This window comes from Rhinoraja longicauda, chromosome 26 (assembly GCF_053455715.1).
Source record: "Rhinoraja longicauda isolate Sanriku21f chromosome 26, sRhiLon1.1, whole genome shotgun sequence".
Taxonomy (NCBI): Eukaryota; Metazoa; Chordata; class Chondrichthyes; order Rajiformes; family Arhynchobatidae; genus Rhinoraja; species Rhinoraja longicauda.
Genome location: NC_135978.1, coordinates 32,183,214 through 32,202,366, shown reverse-complemented (window position 1 = coordinate 32,202,366; position 19,153 = coordinate 32,183,214). Strand labels below are relative to the sequence as shown.

General features: G+C 47.9%; 1 protein-coding gene across 1 annotated transcript in view; it reads right to left on the bottom strand.

Annotated features, from left to right (window-relative positions):
* The window catches only part of LOC144606567 (hepatocyte nuclear factor 1-beta-like), a 149,383-nt gene that overhangs the window by 34,610 nt on the left and 95,620 nt on the right, over nt 1-19,153 (bottom strand). The window contains exons 6-8 of the mRNA XM_078422826.1: nt 11,246-11,406; nt 8,456-8,597; nt 5,061-5,255 (exon numbers count right to left, since the gene is read on the bottom strand). Coding sequence (XP_078278952.1) covers nt 5,061-5,255; nt 8,456-8,597; nt 11,246-11,406 — 498 coding nt within the window. The remainder of the gene's footprint in view (nt 1-5,060; nt 5,256-8,455; nt 8,598-11,245; nt 11,407-19,153) is intronic.

Genomic DNA, 19,153 nt, shown 5'->3' with positions numbered 1-19,153 from the left:
TATTGTAAAATTAACGACATTGTTCATTTTATTTTTAAACTTGCGTCATTGCACCTAAGACCTCCTGCAGTAAAATAAATATCTCCCACGACTCTCAGCCAGCTTAGGGTGGTCTGCCCCTTTGTGATTTAGTTTAGTTTAACTTAGAGATACAGCCTGCAAACAGGCCCTTCTGCCCACCGAGTCCGTGCCGACCAACAATCACCCGTACACTGGTTCTGTTATCCCAGTTTCACATCCTGCACACGAGGGGTGATCACAGCTTGCAGTTTAGTTTATTGTCGCGTGTACCGAGGTACAGTGAAAGGCTTTCGTTGCGTGCTAACCAGTCAGCAGAAAGACAACACATGGTTTGAATCTAGCTATATACTGTAGATGCAGAGGCCAATTAGCCTGTAAACCTGCACGTCTGTGCCGTGTGGGAGGAAACCGGAGCACCCGGAGAAAATCCGCGGTCACGGGGAGAACGTGCAAACTCCGTACAGACAGCACCCGTAGTCAGGATCGAACCCGGGTCCTACGGCGCTGTAAGGCAGCAACTTTACCGCTGCGCCACTGTGCTGCTCAGCAGCTTGACTATTCAACTTAGCTTGACTACTTTAGTTTGACTAGTTTTATTAGTTAGTGGGTGAGCAATCTGTAACATTATCTGGAAGGGCTTGGTTCCGAAGGATCTTTGACCACATTGATTTTGTTCTGCCAAAACAGCGACTGTTCATAAGTGATAGGAGCAGAATTAGGCCATTTGGCCCATCAAGTCTACTCCGACATTCAATCGTGGCTGATCTATCTCTCCCTCCTAACCCCATTCTCCTGCCTTCTCCCCATAACCCCTGACACCCGTGCTAATTAAGAATCTATTTATCTCCGCCTTAAAAATATCCATTCACTTAGCTTCTACAGCCTTCTGTGGCAATGAATTCCACAGATTCACCACCCTCTGACTAAAGAAATTCCTCCTCGTCTCCTTCCTAAAGGAATGTCCTTTAATTCTGAGGCCTCTCTAGTGGAAACATCCTCTCCACATCCACTCTATCCAGGCCTTGCAACTTCTGGAAAACCACCGTTTTTGTATAAGATAGTGTACCAATACTGAAGTGATAATCACAGGAAGAACGATTAACTATCATGACACACACACCCTCTCACTGCTTGTCTTCTTCCCAGTTCTAAAGGAATACTTCAAATCTGAAATATTATAACCATTTCCCTTCCCACAGATGCTGCCTGACCTGCTGAGTTGTTCCAGCATGTTCTGCTTTTATTTTTAACCTGAACTATTAATCTGAGGCAAGAATTTCATATGCTACCATGGCAGACGGGTGATTTAAATTCCCGTTAATTAAACAGGGCAACAAGTATAAAGTTTCGGAAAGAACTGCAGATGCTGGTTTCAATCGAAGGTAGACACAAAATGTTGGAGTAACCTAGCGGGACAGGCAGCATCTCTGGAGAGAAGGAATGGGTGACGTTTTAGGTCGGGTCTGAGGAAGGGTCTCGACCTGAAACGTCACCCATTCCTTCTCTCCAGAGATGCTGCCTGTCCTGCTGAGTCACTCCAGCATTTTGTGTCTACCTAAGTATAACATTTAGTTTCGTATACAGATGCAGCATGGACACAGGGCCTCGACCCAAAACGTCACCTATTCTTTTTCTCCAGAGATGCTGCCTGACTCCACTGCGCTGAGTTACTCCAGCATGTTGTGTCTACCTTTGGCCCATTAAGTCCACACCGACCGTTGATCACCCGTTCACATTAGTTCCTTCTACATCCGAAACGCTGGGGACAATTTAAAGAGGGTCAATTGACCTACAAACCTGCACGTCTATGGAGTGTGGGAGGAAACTGGAGCACCTGGAGGAAACCCCACACGGTCACAAGAAGAACATACAAACTCCACACAGATAGCACCCGGGGTGGCGATCCCACTTTCGCATCCACTCCCTACAACTCGGGGCGATTAACGTACAGACCCGAATGTTTTTGGGGTATATGGGAAGAAACCGGAGCGCCCGGAGGAAACCCGTGAAGTTCCAAGAAGAACGCGCAAACTCCACATAAACAGCACCCAAGGTCAGGATCGAACAGGCCCGCTGCATCCACACCGCCCAGCGATCCCCGCACACTAGCACTATCTTACTCACTTGGGACAACATACAATTTTACCAAAGCCAATTAACCTACAAACATGCATGACTTTGGAATGTGGGAGGAAAACGGAGCACCCAGAGGAAACCCACGTGGTCACAGGGAGAACGTACAAACTCCGTACAGACAGCATCCGTAGTCAGGATTGAATGTAAGTCTCTGGCGCTGTAAGGCAGCAGTTCTACCGCTGCGCCACCGTGCCACCCTATTATCTGCTCTGTTTCGATAGCATGCAAAACAACGTTTTTCACTGTACCTCGGTACACGTGACAACAATAAACCTAAACCTACCAGCCAGCATCATGTTTGCCTCAAAGGCCCATTATCACACACACTACCACACTCCTCGCCCTCTCGCTCTTCCCCTCGCCCTCCCCCTCCCACAAAGACCCAAAGACCATCAGCAGGACCAATCTTCCCTGGACCTGTCTGTGACTCCGTGCACATCAGACTCGCAATACTACGGGCGAGGAAACACGTCAGTCTAAAGAAGGGTCTCGACTCGGAACGTCTCTCATTCCTTCCCTTCAGAGATGCTGCCTGTCCCGCTGAGTTACTCCAGCTTTTTGTGTCTATCTTTATGCAAACCTAGAACCTGTACCCTAGAAAAGGAAATAAAAGACCCTGGCACGCAAGAAAAAATACAATCAAAGAAGAATTAAAAACTATCTATGTGGTTTCAGTGAGCAAATAGGCAATGGACACAAAAGTGCTGGAGTAACTCAGCGGGTCAGGCAGCATCTCTGGAGAGAAGGAATGGGCAACGTTTCGGGTCGAGACCCTTCTTCAGATTTGGACTTTCTTGAAGATAGACACAAAAAGCTGGAGTAACTCAGTGGGACACGTTGGGTGGTGATATCCAACATGGATAGGTGACATCAAAGTTTCGGGACCCTTCTTCAGACGGGGGGAGAAAGCTGGAAGAGTGGTGGGGGTGGGGTGGGGCAAAGCCCGCCGAGTGATAGGTGGATACGGGTGAGAGGGGGAAGGGGGGTTTAATTGGTGAATGATTGGACAACGGCCAGGGACGGAGATAAGGAGAGAAGAGGTGAGACTTGTGAAGCTAGAGGAAGGAATAGAGATGGAAGGGGAGAAGAGGGAGGCTTTGCCCTGCCCCCACCTCTCTTCCATTGTTCTCCCATCCACCACAATCAGTCTGAAGAAGGGTCCCAACCTGAAAAGTCATTTATTCATACTCTCCAGAGGTAGAGACAAAAAGCTGGAGTAACTCAGCGGGTCAGGCAGCATCTCCGGAGAAAAGGAATAGGTGACGTTTTGGGTCGAGACTCTTCTTCAGACTGAGAGTTAGGGGAGAGGGAAACGAGACAGATGAAAAGATGCATAGAACACGTGAATGAAAGGTATGCAAAAGGACAAATCAAAGCCAGCAAGGATGATCAAGGAAAGGTGGATCCCACAATGGTCCATTGTTGGCTGTGGGGAAGGTGATAACGAGTTATACTCACAATGAAACAGCAGGACAATGTACGATGACTTGGATGGAGGTGGGATGGAGGGAGAGGGGTTGCAAGGGTTACTTAAAGTTAGAGAAATCAAATTTAATATCTCTGGGTTGTAAGCTGCCTAAGCAAAATATGAGGTGCTGTTCCTCCAGTTTGGCCGGCCTCTGACAGTGGAGGAGGCTCTGGATAGAAAGGTCAGTGTGGGAATGGGAAGGTGAGGTAAAGTGTTTGGCAACTGGTAGATCGATTAGGCCCAGGCGGACTGAGCGGAGATGTTCAGAGAAGCGATCGCCGAGCCTGCGCTTGGTCTCGTCGATATACAGGAGTTCACACCTGGAACAGCGGATACAGTAGATGAGGTTGGAGGAGGTGCAAGTGAACCTCTGCCTCACCTGAAAGGACTGGGCTGCCTGACCCGCTGAGTTACTCCAGCACTAGGTGCCTTTTTATTTGTAAACCGACATCTCTTGTGAGCGTCGGACATGCTGGTTTCATTACAGGGTAAGGCCGTAGACCCACTTTGGAGGGCTTATGGAGGGAACATAAATCTCCAGGACCAGAGGTCATAGCCTCAGAATTAAAGGACGTACCTTTAGAAAGGAGATGAGGAGGAATGTCTTTAGTCAGAGGGTGGTGAATCTGTGGAATTCATTGCCACAGAAGGCTGGAGAGGTCAAGTCAATGGATATTTTTATGGCGGACATTGATAGATTCTTGATTAGGACGGGTGTCAGGGGTTATGGGGAGAAGGCAGCGGAATGGGTAAAAATTATACGTATAAATCAATATATGTATAAATCAATGGAATGTATAAAATCATGAGTGGAATAGATCGTGTAGATGCACAGCGTATCTTGCCCAGAGTAGGGGAATCAAATACCAGAGGTCGTAGGTTCAAGGTGAAGGGGAAAGATTTAACACGAATCTGAGGGGTAACTTTTTGACACAAAGGGTGGTGGGTGTATGGAACAAGCTGCCAGAGGAGGTAGTTGAGGCAGGGACTATCCCAGCATTTAAGAAACAGTTGGACAGGTACATGGATAGGACAGGTTTGGAAGGGTATGGGTCAAACGCAGGCAGGTGGAACTAGTGTAGATGGGACATGTTGGCCGGTGTGGGCAAGTTGGGCTGAAGGGCCTGTTTCCATATTGTATCACTCTATGACTCTAACAGGGTTGAGAGGGAGAGATAGATCGGCCATGATTGAATGTCGGAGTAGAACTGATGGGCCGAATGGCCTAATTCTGCTGCGATCACTTGTGAGCTTCTGAACGTCATAAACGTCTGGATAAATCTTTTGTTGTTTGTTTGTTTTTATGTTTTGTTTGCTCTGTAAAGCGTCTTTGAGTTTCCTGAAAAGCGCTATATAAATTAAATGTATTATTATTATTATTATTATCTCCCTCGGAGAGAGGGTGTTGTGGAGCCGCGCGAGGCGAGGGTCTTACTGTGTGAGTTTTGTAGCTGGGTGACGGTGGCCATGAAGGGTTGCTGGGAGAGATGGCTCTGCGCTTGCTGCATGATGGGCTGCTGGTGCGGACTGTGCAGCTGCTGGGAGAACTGTACCGGCTGCAACGCTGCCAAGCTACCCGCCGTCACGTTGTTGATCACAGGCACGCTCTGCCCTTGCGATGTGCTTATACCTGCAAGAGCAAAAGCCAAGAAAACAATCTTGGTATCCCAGCAATAGGCAACGAGAAAACCTTTTGGTGAGGAAGTCAGTGAACTTTGCCTCAAACAATCACAGTGAAAGTCAGATAAGCCAGCACATTTACAACTCGGTTCAGACAAACAGTGTGGAAACAGGCCCCTCGACCCACCAAGCCCACGCAAACCAACTTTAAAGCATTACAGTAAAAGTCAGATAAGTTGGGACTTGGGACTAGGCCAATTTCCTGAACTGTTAAATATTACTCCTATTAACACCCAAAATTCTTTTAATTTAATGTAATAAAAAGGAACTGCAGATGACAGTGATGATGCAGTGTTTTGTTGGCAATATTCCATCTTTGCCTCGTGGCTACTTTGGAAAGTTAATTGGTCCCTGTTAAGGGCGGCACGGTGGTGCAGCGGTAGAGTTGTTGCCTCACAGCACCAGAGACTCAGGTTCCATCCTGACTACAGGTGCTTGTCGTACGGAGTTTGTATCTTCTCCCTGTGTCCTGCAATGGGGTTTTCTCCGAGATCTTCGGTTTCCTCCCACACTCCAAAGGTGTACAGGTTTGTTGGTTAATTGGCTTGGTATAAGTGTAATTGTCCCTAGCGTGTGTAGGATAGTTTAGTGTGCGGGCATCGCTGGTTGGTGTGGACTTGGTGGGCTGAAGGGCCTGTTTCAGCGCTGTAACTCTAAACTAAACTAAATTAAACTAAACTTTCTTCAAAGAATGAAGAAATGAGTTCCTTCATTATGGGCTGCTAAAATGGCAGTCAGTGGGTGAAGAAGTCACTCCATTTGCATGGTATCATACATTTCACCTCTCTCTAATCTACTTGGGTTGGAGGCACCAGTCCAGTTCAGTTTAGTTTATTATCACGTGTATCGAGGTACAGTGAAAAGCTTTTGTTGCGTACTAACCAGTCCACTGCCAAAGGATGCAACTGAAGGTGAGAGTGAGGCACACTCGGCACTGGCCCAACAGGTTATTCACCAGCAGACGCCCCATGGAACGATGTGTAGAAACAAAGAACTGCAGGTGCTGGTTTACACCAAAGATAACCACAAAGTGCTGGAGTAACACAGCTGGTCAGGCAGCATCTCTGGAGAACATTGACAGATGACGTTTCAGGTCGGGACCCTTTTTCGGTCAGATTGTAGTAGGGGGGAGGAAGCTGGAAGAGAGGTGGGTGTGGGACAGACTGAAAGACTGATTCATTCTCAAGAAAGATCCTGACCCGAAACGTCACCTGTCCATGTTCTCCAGAGATGCTGCCTGACCCGCTGAGTTACTCCAGCACTCTGTGTCCATGCTCTCCAGAGATGCTGCCTGACCCGCTGAGTTACTCCAGCACTCTGTGTCCATGCTCTCCAGAGATGCTGCCTGACCCACTGAGTTACTCCAGCACTCTGTGTCCATGCTGTCCAGCCTGACCCGCTGAGTTACTCCAGCACTCTGTGTCCATGCTCTCCAGAGATGCTGCCTGACCCACTGAGTTACTCCAGCACTCTGTGTCTCACTTTTATTCCATTCTTTTTTTAAACACTGTACCATAGTTTAGTTTAGTTTAGCTTAAGTTAATTTAGTTTAGTTTAGTTTAGTATAATTCAGTTCAATTTAGTTTAACTTAGTTTAGTGTAGTTTAGTTTAGTTTAGAGATGCAGCATGGAAACAGGCCCACCGGCCCACCGAGTCCACGCCGACCAGCGATCAGCGGTTCACACTAGTTCAACGTTATCCCACTTACTCATCCACTCCCTACACACTAGGGGCAATTTACAGTGGGCTAACTACCCTACAACCTGAATGTCTTCGGGATGTGGGTGAAAACCAGAGCACCCGGTGAAAACCCACGCGGCCGCAGGGAGAACATGCAAATCCACACAGACAGCACCCGTAGTCAGGATCAAAGCCGGGTCTCTGACACTATGGAACAGCAGCTCTACCAGCTGCACCACTGTGCCACCCTCAGGTGATCACTTCTAGGTGACATTGACCAGAGCTCTAGACAGACTTTGAATGGAGTCCCACAAACAGCAATACGACTAATGACTAAACATTTTGTTTTGTAGGAAAATAACTGCCTCCCTGGAAAGACTGTTTGGGTCCTTGGATGGAGTTGAGGGGGGAGGTAAAGGGACAGGTGTTGGACCCGGGGAAGGGGTGGTTTGGGTGGGAAGGAACGAGTGGACCAGGGAGTTATGGAGGGAACGGTCTCTGCGGAACGCAGAAAGGGGAAGATATGGGAAGATGTGGCCAGTGGTGGGGTCCCGTTGTAGGTGACGGAAATGTTGGAGAATGATTTGTTGGATACGCTGGCTGGTGAGGTGGAAGGTGAGGACAAGGAGGACTCTATCCTTGTTACGAATGGGGAGAGGGGGGGCAAGAGCGGAGCTGCGGGATGTAGAAGAGACCCTAGTGAGAGCCTCATCTATAATGGGAGAGGGGAAGTCCCGTTTCCTGAAGAATGAGGACATCTCTGATGCCCTAGTGTGAAACACCTCATCTCGGGCGCAGATGCGGCGTAGACGGAGGAATTGGGAGTAGGGGATAGACTTTTTTACAGGAGACAGGGTGGGAAGAAGTGTAGTCCAGATAGCTGTGCGAGTCAGTAGGTTTGTATTAGATGTCAGTCACTAGTCTATCTCCTGTGATGGAGATGGTGAAATCCAGAAACGGTAGGGAGATGTCGGAGATAGTCCAATTATATTTAAGAGCAGGATGGAAATTAGTGGTGAAATGTATGAAGTCAGTGAGTTCTGCATGGGTACAAGAGGGTACAAGACTGCACCAATGCAGTCATCAATGTAGCGAAGGATGGGGCCAGTGTACGTCTGGGACAGGGATTGTTCGACGTACCCAACAAAGAGACAGGCATAGCTAGGGCCCATAGCTACGCCTCGGATTTGTTTTAGACTTCAGGGGTAAACATTAGCCAGAACTGAGAGGAATGTACCAGGTCTTCTTCAGGAAAGGGCAAATGACACGTGCCCATGAGAGAAGTTCATAACCTCATACGTTCAGAAGTGACAGGAGCAGAATTAGGCCATTTGGCCCATCAAGTTAACTTTGCCATTCAATCATGGTTGCATTATCTCTCCCTCCTAACCCCATTGTGCTGCCTTGTCCCTGTGTCCTCTGACACCTGTACTGGTCAAGTGTTTGTGTCTCTAAACAAGCGTCCTTACTTTGTGCGATGGCCATGACCCCAGAGAGCGGGTTGATGATGAGGTTTTGCGTTTGTTGGTGGTTGTGATGTTGCGTCTGGGACAGGCTGTGGATGTTCGTCAAGGTGCTGACGGGAGGCAGGGGTCCACCCACGGCCGTTATCTATGGCAGAGAGAGGCAAAGTAAACACAGGGGTCAAACCCCCACAAAAGCAAATGCACCGTCCTGCCTCCAAACATTACCGCTGAAGTTAGCTCTGCTGCACCGAGCGGCCCAGCATCTGCAAACAGCAAAAGACAAAAAGACGTGTCGAGTCACAGTGATACAGCGTGGACACAGACCCTTCAGCCCAACTTGCCCACACCGGCCAACATGTCACAGCTACACTAGTCCCACCTGCCGGCGCTTGGTCAAACCTGTCCTATCCATGTACCTGTCTAACTGTTTCTTAAACAACGGGATAGTCCCATCCTCAACTACCTCCTCTGACCCACCACCCTTTGTGTGAAAATGTTACCCCTTGGGTCCTTATGAAATCTTTTCCCCTTCCCCTTAAACCTATGTCCTCAGGTCCTCGATTCCCCTACTCTGGGCATCTACTCGATCTATTCCTCTCATGATCTTATACACCTCTATAAGATCACCCCTCATCCTCCTGCGCTTCAAGGAATAGAGTCCCAGCCTACTCAACCTCTCCCTATAGCTCACACCCTCTAGTCCTGGCAACATCCTTGTATTCCAAGTTCTATATTCTACTCTCTCCCCCCTGGACCACAGGGGTGACTCCAGGCACAATGTTAAGGGACAATTTTTACACATACACCAAGCCAACTAACCTGCATACTTATACGTCTTTGGAGTGTGGGCGGAAACCAAAGATCTCGGAGAACCCCCATGCAGTCACGGGGAGAACGTACAAACTCCGTACAGACAGCACCCGTAGTCGGGGTGGAACCCGGGTCTCCGGCGCTACAAGCGCTGTAAGGCAGCAACTCTACCGCTGCGCCACCGTGGCATCAGTGAAAATGTAAACTGTCCCTAGTGTGTAGGATAGTACTACTGTACGAGGTGATCGCTGGTCAGCGCAGAATCAGTGGCCGAAATGCTTGTTTCCACGCTGTATCTCTAAACTAAATTAAACGAATAGAAGTGAAATTGATTAACATTTACTGTGCAGGAAAAAAACTGCAGATGCTGGTTTAAATCGAAGGTAGACACAAAATGCTGGAGTAACTCAGCGGGACAGGCAGCATCTTGGGAGAGAAGGAATGAGTGACGTTTCGGATAGAGACCCTTCTTCAGACTGATGTCAGGGGAGGGGGTGGGGACCGCCCCGAAACGTCACCCATTCCTTCTCTCCCGAGATGCTGCCTGACCCGCTGAGTTATTCCAGCATTTGGTGTCTACCTTAACATTTACTGTCATTTATTCATAATGAAAATCACTAACTAATTCTCGAGTCTAAAAGTACCCCAGAAATGTCCACTAACAAAACCACAATGCCACCATATTTTCAAAGAACGAAAGGCAGAAAAGTGGAAAGGTAAATGAAAAAAAAAAATCCCTTACAATATAGTCTTACAGTCTCTTGCCCATTGCACACAACTATGGGCGGCACGGTGGCGCAGCGGTAGAGTTGCTGCCTTACAGCGAATGTAGCGTCGGAGACCCGGGTTCCATCCCGACTACGGGTGCTGTCTGTACGGAGTTTGTACGTTCTCCCCGGGCCTGCGTGGGTTTTCTCCGAGATCTTTGGTTTCCGCCCTCTCTCCAAAGACGTACAGGTTTGTAGGTTAATTGGCTTAGTAAATGTAAAAACTGTCCCTAGTGTGTGTAGGATAGTGTTAATGTGCGGGGATCGCTGGTCGGCGCAGACCCGGTGGGCCGAAAGGGCCTGTTCCGCACTAAAACTAAAACTACTGCCCCAATACAAGATGAGGAGGTTTTGGAAAGGATGCAGGGAAGTTTATCAGAATGATGTCTGTATTAGGGGTATTAGCTGAAGGATGAGGTCGGACAGACTTCGTTTATTTTCTCTGTAACGCTGGAGGTCATGGAGAGACCTGATAGAAGTGTATAAAATCATGAGAGGCATAGGTAGGGTAGACAGTCAGAACCTTTCTCCCAGGTTGGAAATATCAAATACTAAAGGGCATAGCTGTAAGGTGAAGGGGGCAAAGTTTAAAGGAGATGTGCGGGCAAGTTTTTTGCACAGGGGGTGTTTAGTGCCTGGAACGCACTGCTGGGGGTGGTGGTGGAGGCAGATACGATAGATAAGAGGCTTTTGGATAGGCACATGGATATGCAGGGGTGTGGATTATGTGCATGCAGATAGGAGTTGATCTTGGCATGATGTCCAGCACAGATATTGTGGGCTGAAGGGCCTGTGCAATACTATTCTGTGTTCAATGTTCTGTGTTCTAACTGTTCCAGAGTTATCGAGGCGATATAACAAAGTGATGAATTAATTGACCTTATTATCAGCCTGCAAGTTGCTAGTGCTGGTGAGTGGTGCCGTGCCTGGATTGGAACTTTACAATGTATTCCAATCAATAAACTAAAGTGCTTTCTTTGTCAGTTTTATTGCTCGATCTCTGGATTTGCACCTTCAGTGCTCCACAGGCCAGGGGAGACTGCAAAACCTTTCAATCCGAGCTCACGCTGGGATTCCAGGCTTGCCTCTCCGACAGAGCTCCCATTGTTTTGAGTGAGAGCCCTTGGACTGCCTGTGGAACAAGCCCCCGTTTGTTTTTCCCTTCTCGGTCTCTTATCTTATCAGCTGCGCAGTTACAATGGGCAGGTGTACTCACCATCTTACCGTCGGGCGATAGCAGACTGTGGCCCTGGTCCAGGTTCGCCGGCGAGACCTGCTGCAGTACAGTTTGGCTGGTCACCATGGCGTTGTTACCGTGGTGACTGATTGCCGTAGAAGAGGGGGCCTCGTTGGCACCTTGCGGGCCGTATCGAACTCCTGCCAAGTGGGAGGAAAAGAGAACACAATCGATTAGCGAAAATCAATGCCCCCCCCCCAGAAATAAGCCAAATAGTCACGTCATCTTTGAGTTGGCAAGGCCCAATTGAGAGCAAACATTTTATTTTTAAAAACACACACACACACACACACACACAGGAGATAAATGTTGACAAGGTGACGGGGGCAAAGGTGAGAGGTCACTGGCGTGTTTGAGCATGTCAGTCGATGCTTCCCCGTCATGTGACAGGATGAGATGACTAACGGTACACACCGCAAAGAACATGTGGTAAGAACATTAAACTATCGCACAGGTAGACACAAAGTGCTGGAGTAACTCAGCGGGACAGGCAGCATCTCTGGAGGACAGGAATGGGTGACGTTTCGGGTCGAGACCTTTCTTCAAACTTCATTAGACCCGAGACGTCACCCATTCCTTTCTCTCCGGAGATGCTGCCTGTGCCGCTGAGTTACTCCAGCATTTTGTGTCTATCTTCGGTGTAAACCAGCACCTGCAGTTCCTTCCTACATAAACTATTCCATGTTGTCCCAAAGAGGCATTTAACATTATAAATGTAAAAGAAAAACCAAGGACAATCAAACATAGCAAAATTAAGGGTTTCATTTTTTTCTAATGTTTAATCATTAAAGCTGCTCTGCACAACAAAAGATGACTCAAGAATGTCCAACTCGGTCCTTTGATTTCCAGTCCACACTCTCCACCATGCCTGTATCTCTGGAGAAAAGGAATGGGTGACGTTTTAGGTCGAGATTCTTCATCAGGCTCTGATTAAAGGACTCGACCCCAAACGTCACCTATTCCTTTTCTACAGAGATGCTACCTGTCCCGCTGAGTTACTCCAGCATTTTGTGTCTATCTTCAGTGTAAACCAGCATCTGCAGTTCCTTCTTACACATCCCATTAACTGTGAGCTGTTCAGTCAGATGTTGCAAAAGGGATTCTGGCAGGTTGATCTAACTGATCTATCGAAGATGGTTGACCTCCTTGGTTCATCATCAACACAGGGGCAGAATCCTGGAACCTCTACCGTTCATCCTCAGATAATCCTGGAGATTCAGGCTTCATTGGATGGATCGTTCTAATGGCCAAGCAGCAGGAGGTTTCAAGGTCAGTTTAAGCACTCTGTGTCACGCCATACAGTTAGTAGTCATGCAGCACAGAAACAGGCCCTTTGATTCAACTCGCCCACATCGACCAGAGTGCCCCATCCAAGCTGGTCCCATTTGCCAGCATTTGGCCCATATCCACCTTTCCTACACCTTTCCTATCCATGCAACTGTCCAAGTATCTTTCACGGGTGCTGTCTGTACGGAGTTTGTACATTCTCCCCATGACCTGCGTGGGTTTTCTCCGAGATCTTCGCTTTCCTCCCACACTCCAAAGACATGCAGGTTTGTAGGTTAATTGGCTTGGTATAAGTGTAAATTGTCCCCAGTGTGTGTGTAGGATAGTATTAATGTGCGGGGATCGCTGGTCGGCGCGGACTCAGCGGACCGAAGGGCCTGTTTCCTCACTGTATCTCTAAAAATACTGCTACAGTACCTGCCTCAACTACCTGGCAGCTCATTCCATACATCCACTACCCTCTGAATGAAAAAGTTGCCCCTCAGGTTCATATTAAATCTTGCCCCTCTCATATAACCCATGTCTGGTTCTTGATTCCCCTACCCTTGGTAAAAGACTGTGCATTCACCTTATCAATTCCCCTCATTATATTACACAGCTCTGTCAGATCACTCCTTTGCCTCCTGCAGTCCATGGAATAAAGTCCCAGCTTGCCCAGTCACTCCCAATATTTCAGGCCCTCGAGTCCTGACAACATCCTTGCAGATTTTCTGTGCGAATGTACCTCCTCATGCTCCTCTTTGTATTGCATAGAACATGGAGCAGTACGGGAAAGAACTGCAGATGCTGGTTTAAATAGAAGGTAAACACAAAATGCTGGAGTAACTCAGCGGGTCAGGCAGCGTCTCAGGAGAGAAGGAATGGGTGACGTTTCGGGTCGTCAGGGGACGGGGCGGGACAAAGAAAGAATGTAGTTGGAGAGAAGAGGAGAACTTCTTCAAAGTTGACATTCCTTGAGGAGAATTCACACTGCGAATGTCAACTTTGAAGAAGTTCTCCTTTTCTCTCCAACTACATTCTTTCATTGTCCTGCCCCCTCCCCTGACTCAGTCTGAAGAAGGGTCTCGACCCAAAACGTCACCCATTCTCTCTCTCCCGAGATGCTGCCTGACCCGTTGAGCTACTACAGCATTATGTGTCTGCCATGGAACAGTACAGCACAAGAACAGGTCATTTGGCCTACAATGTCTGTGCTGAACATAGCTAAGATCATCACTTATCTACTGCACCTAACCCATTTCCCTCCATTACCCACATATCCATGTGCCTATCCAAACGTAAATACCACAAACGTACCTGCTTCAACCATCAACCCCAGCCGCCCTCTGTGTAAAAACCTGCCCCACACATCTCCTTGAGACTTTGCCCAAGATCCCTCTGCTCATCAATACTGTTAAGGTCATGTCATTAATTGTATATTTCCCCCTTACAGTTGATCTCCCAAAGTGCAACACCTTACACTTGCTCAGATTAAAGCCCATCGGCCATTTCTCCGTCCATTTCTGTAGCTGATCTGTATCCCGGCTGTATATTTGACAGCATTCCTCACCCTGTACAATCGCAGGGATCTGAGAATCATCTGCAACCTCACTAACCAACACGTCTAAGTTTACATTAATATCAATTATATATATATCATAAGTGGCAGTGGTCCCAGCACAGATCCCTGCGGAACTCCACTGGTCACAGACCTCCAGTCTGAATCTTGTGCTTCCACGCCAACCCTGTGTCTTCTGTCAGTAAGCCAGTTCTGAATCCATAAGACCAAGTACCATTAATGTCGTGCATCTTAATCTTCTGGAGCAGCCTACCATCAGGGACTTTATCACTTACTGAAATCCATGTGGACAACACCCACCGCCCTACCCTCATCGATCACCTTCGTCATCTCCTCACAAACCTCAAATCCAGTTAGTAAGAGACAACCTGCCGTGCACAAAGCCATGGTGACTGTCCCTAATTAGCCCATTCTCTTCCAAATGGGAGTAAATCCTATCTCGAAGAATCCTCTCCAGTAGCTTCCCTGCCACTGACGTGAGGCTCACCGGCCTATAATTCCCTGGATTCCCTCGACTTCCCGTCTTAAATAATGGAACCACATCAGCTGCTTGCTCTCCAGTGCTCCCGACCTCACCTGTGGCTAGAGAAGATGCAAAGGCTCTTCCTCAAATAGGGTTGCCAACTCCCTCACTCCGTTAGGCGAACACACTCGGCCCCGCTCCCCGAACACACTCCGTTAACCTATACTGTCCGGGCCTACAGCGGCCCCCGGGCCTAATACAGGACAAGGACGGTCCCGTAAGGGACAAACCAATTTAGCCCAAAATATGGGATGTCCCAGCTAATACGGAACAGTTGGCAACTCTAAGGTTAGGATAAGTATAAGACAGGATATGAGCGTTTAGCATTTGCTTGAGTGAATTAATCGTCTGTAGTTTCCTTTGTTTAGTAGATATTATTAGCGTAGGTGGTGAGAGCCGGTATTGAGGGGGTGGTTCTGGGACTGTTGACCTTTCCTGAGGTGTCGTGGGCCAAACTCAACAAAACACCAGTGAAGGGAGGTTCCCATTTGATAGCCCCAATGATATACTTGTATCTACACGATTAGTTTGTATGTGCTTGTTAACATGTGGATAGCTTATTATTGCACATGGAGTTAGTTATTATCCTGCAGCATGTGTGTAGACGCAGTTCAGATACTACTTTAGCTTTGGGCTTGGTTTTCTTGGTTGAGCGCTTATCCTGGTGTTATAGGCGTGGGCGGCACAATAGCGCAGCGGTAGAGTTGCCGCCTCACGGCGTCAGGGACCCGGGTTCGATCCCAACTACGGGTGCTGTCTGTACGGGGTTTGTACGTTCTCCCCGTGACCTGCATGGGTTTTCTAGGGGATCTTCGGTTTCCTCCCACACTCCAAAGACGTACAGGTTTATAAGTTAATTGGCATTGGTAAAATTTTAAATTGTCCCTAGTGTGTGTAGGACAGTGTTAATGTGCGGGGATCGCTGGTTGGCGTGGTTTCAGTGGGTTGAAGGGCCTGTTCCATGCTGTATCTCTAAACTAAGGTAAACTAAACTAAACTAGTTCTTTGTGTTTTAATAGTAATTTAATGTAATGTGCAGAATTGTCGCAAGAACATGATTCTGCCTGTTCAGTGAGTTGCTTTAAGCCCTGCGTTCCTGAACAGTTAAAGCCAGGACTGCTCTTTCATAAGTGATAGGAGCAGAATGAGGCCATTTGGCCCATCTAGTCCACCGCCATTCAATCATGGCTGATCTATCACTCCCTCCTAACCCCATTCTCCTGCCTTCTCCCCATAACCCCTGACACTCGTACTAATCAAGAATATCTGCCTTAGACTTGGCCAACATTGACTTGGTCAATCCATTGACTTGGCCAACAAGGCCTTCAGTGGCAATGAATTCCACAGATTCGCCACTCTCTGACTAATGAAATTCCTCCTCATCTTCTGTGGCAATGAATTCCACAGATGCACCACCCTCTGACTAAAGAAATTCCTCCTCATTTCCTTCCTAAAGGAACGTTCTTTAATTCTGAGGCTGTGACCTCTAGTCCTAGACTCTCCCACTAGTGGAAACATCCTCGGCACATCCACTCTATCCGGGTCTTTTGTGGCTTGTGTGAGAAGATGGGGAGTCTCTCAGTTGACACTGAGGATGGGGAGAGGGGGTAGGGTGAGATGCACCCCAGTGGGACAGTCGCTGATAATTGGCCCCCGGAGATGCCTCGGGCTGGCTGGGCGAGTTTTGTTAGTGAGGCGTGAGAAGATAAAAGCACTAGCTCCTGGCTCACCCTGACTGAACAGCATCTCCTGCCAGCTGGCCATGGTGGGGCACTGATGGTTGTGGAGGTGATCATAGCCAAGAGCACCTTGACTTCCTTCATGAAGGAAGATGCCGGGCAGCGGGTGGCCTAGGAGGGAAGAAAGGGGAGGAAGAAATGGGGGAGGAAGAAAAGAAAGACAAACAAAAATAGAGAAATAAATGTAACAAAAAAACATGGACGGGCATCAACAAAAACTGCATTTCCCTTGCACCATTCCCATGTGCGGGGATGAAAGAGCGTGCATTGCCACAAAACGCTCCCCGTCCTCGGGGCAAGTGTGAGTGCTGCTCGTGGAGTTAGCACTGAAGTCCGGCTGCCATTGCACAGCAAGATCCCACAAACGGCAATACCACTCATGACTGGACATTTTGGTTTAGACTTCAGGGGTAAATATTAGCCGGAACTGAGAGGAACGTACCACGACTTCTTCAGGCAACGGCAAATGACACGTGCCCATGAGAGAAGTTCATAACTTCAAACGTTCAGAAGTGACAGGAGCAGAATTAGGACATTCGGCCCATCAGGTCTACTCCTTCACTCATTCATGGCTGATCTATCTCTCCCTCCTAACCCCATTTTCTTGCCTTCACCCCAAAACCCCTAACACCAGTACTAATCAAGAATCCATCTATCTCTGCCTTAAAGATATTCATTGACTTGGCCTCCACAGCCTAATGGGGCAATGAATTCCAAAGATTCACCAACCTCGGACTAAAGAAATTAGTCCTCATCTTCCTAATGGAACCTCCTTTAATTCTGAGGCTATGACCTCTAATCCTAGACTCTCCCACTAGTGGAAACATCCTCTCCACATCCACTCTACCCAGGCCTTTCACTATTCAGTAAGTTTTAATGAGGTCCCCCCTCTTCTCCTGCCTTCTCCCCATAACCTCTGACACCCGTACTAATCAACAATCTATCTATCTCTGCTTTAAACATATCCATTGACTTGGCCTCCACAGCCTTATGTGGCAAGATGGGTCCTCATTTAACATATCAATAACGTGTGACCAGACTACAAGCTGACCAGCTGATATTGTGGTGTTCAAGTCTACAAATGAGACTCCGTCATTCTCTCTTCTCCCATCGGGCAAGGGGTACAGAAGTGTGAAAACGCACACCTCCAGATTCAGGGACAGTTTCTTCCCAGCTGTTATCAGGCAACTGAACCACCCTACCATCAACTAGTGAGCTGGCCTGACCTACTACCTACCTACTTGGAGACCCTTGGACTATCTTTAATCGGTCTTTACCTTGCATTTGTATTTCGTTCTGAGCACCAAGTTATAGGAAAGATGTTGTCAAGCTGGAAAGGGTACAGAGAGGCTGGGACACTATTCCTTGGAGCGCAGGAGGATGAGAGGTGATCTTATAGAGGTGTATGAGATCGTGAAAAGAATAGATCGGGTAGATGCACAGAGTCCCTTGCCCAGAGTAGGTGAATCGAGGACCAGAGGACACAGGTTCAAGGTGAAGGGGAAAAGATTTAATAGGAATCTGAGGAGTAATTTTTTCATCACAAAGGGAACTTAGTTGAGGCAGGGTCTATCCCAATATTTAAGAAACAGTTAGACTGATATATGGATGGGACAGGTTTGGAGGGATATGGACCAAACATGTTGGGACGAGTGTAGCTGGGACATGTTGGCTGGTGTGGGCAAATTGGGCCGAAGGGCCTGTTTATCACTCTGTGACTCCTATGACTCTAAATGTTATTCATGTTATTTCCTCTTATCATGTATCTGTACACTGTGGGAGGCTCGATTGTAATCATGTAGTCTTTCCGCTGACTGGATAGCACGGAATAAAAGCTTCTCACTGTACCTCAGTACACGTGGCAATAAACTGACACTTAACTCAATCAACCATAATAGGCTTAATCCACGGACAGCCTACCCACCACGGCAAGCCCCACATTTAGGGAATACGGTTCTGAATGAACTAAACTGTAATCTCACAGCAGGAGGGGAAACATCAGCAAATGTGCAGCAAAGATGCAGTCCCATCATGGATTTGCAAAGGCAGGGGAGAAGTTAATGAAGAAGTGCGGCCCAGTGGCGCAGCGGGTAGAGCTGCTGCCTCACAGCGCCACAGAGCCAGGATCAAACCTGGCCTCGGGTGCTGTCTGTGTGAAGTTTGCACCTTCTCCCTTCCTCCAGGTGCTCCGGTTTCCTCCTACATCCCAAAGATGTGCAGGTTTATGGGTTAATTGGCCCGGTGTAAACTGCCACTGGCATGTCGGGAGTGGATGAGAAAGTGGGATGACACAGAACTAGTGTGTAAACAGGTGGTCGATGGTCGGCATGGACTTGGTGGGCCGAAGGGCCTGTTCCCACCCTGTGTCTCTAAATGATAATAAACTTAGCTGACTTACTAGGCGGGGACTTGAGATAAATAGAAGAATTGAATTATTCCATTCCAAGGATGGAACAATTGGAATTACAAACCATTTCCATTCTGTCGTTATTCAGTTATTGTAATCTTTGTTGTTTGTGATTAACAAACCTCTTGCTCATCATTCAAACGCATTCCTCTTGCAGTAACAAAGCAAGCAGGGTTATCTTCAGCTGGAAAGGTGCCGACAGGAGCAGCACAGTCATGCCCAATACAAACATTGTGCAATGCCATCTCTCAATGTTGCTCTGTATTTGCTGTCACCCATTTCACTGACGACTACTTCCTTCATATTTATCACACTGTGATACTTGCTTGCTCTTTGAGTAACTCCTCTCTGTTCAGACACTCAGACAGCTTGG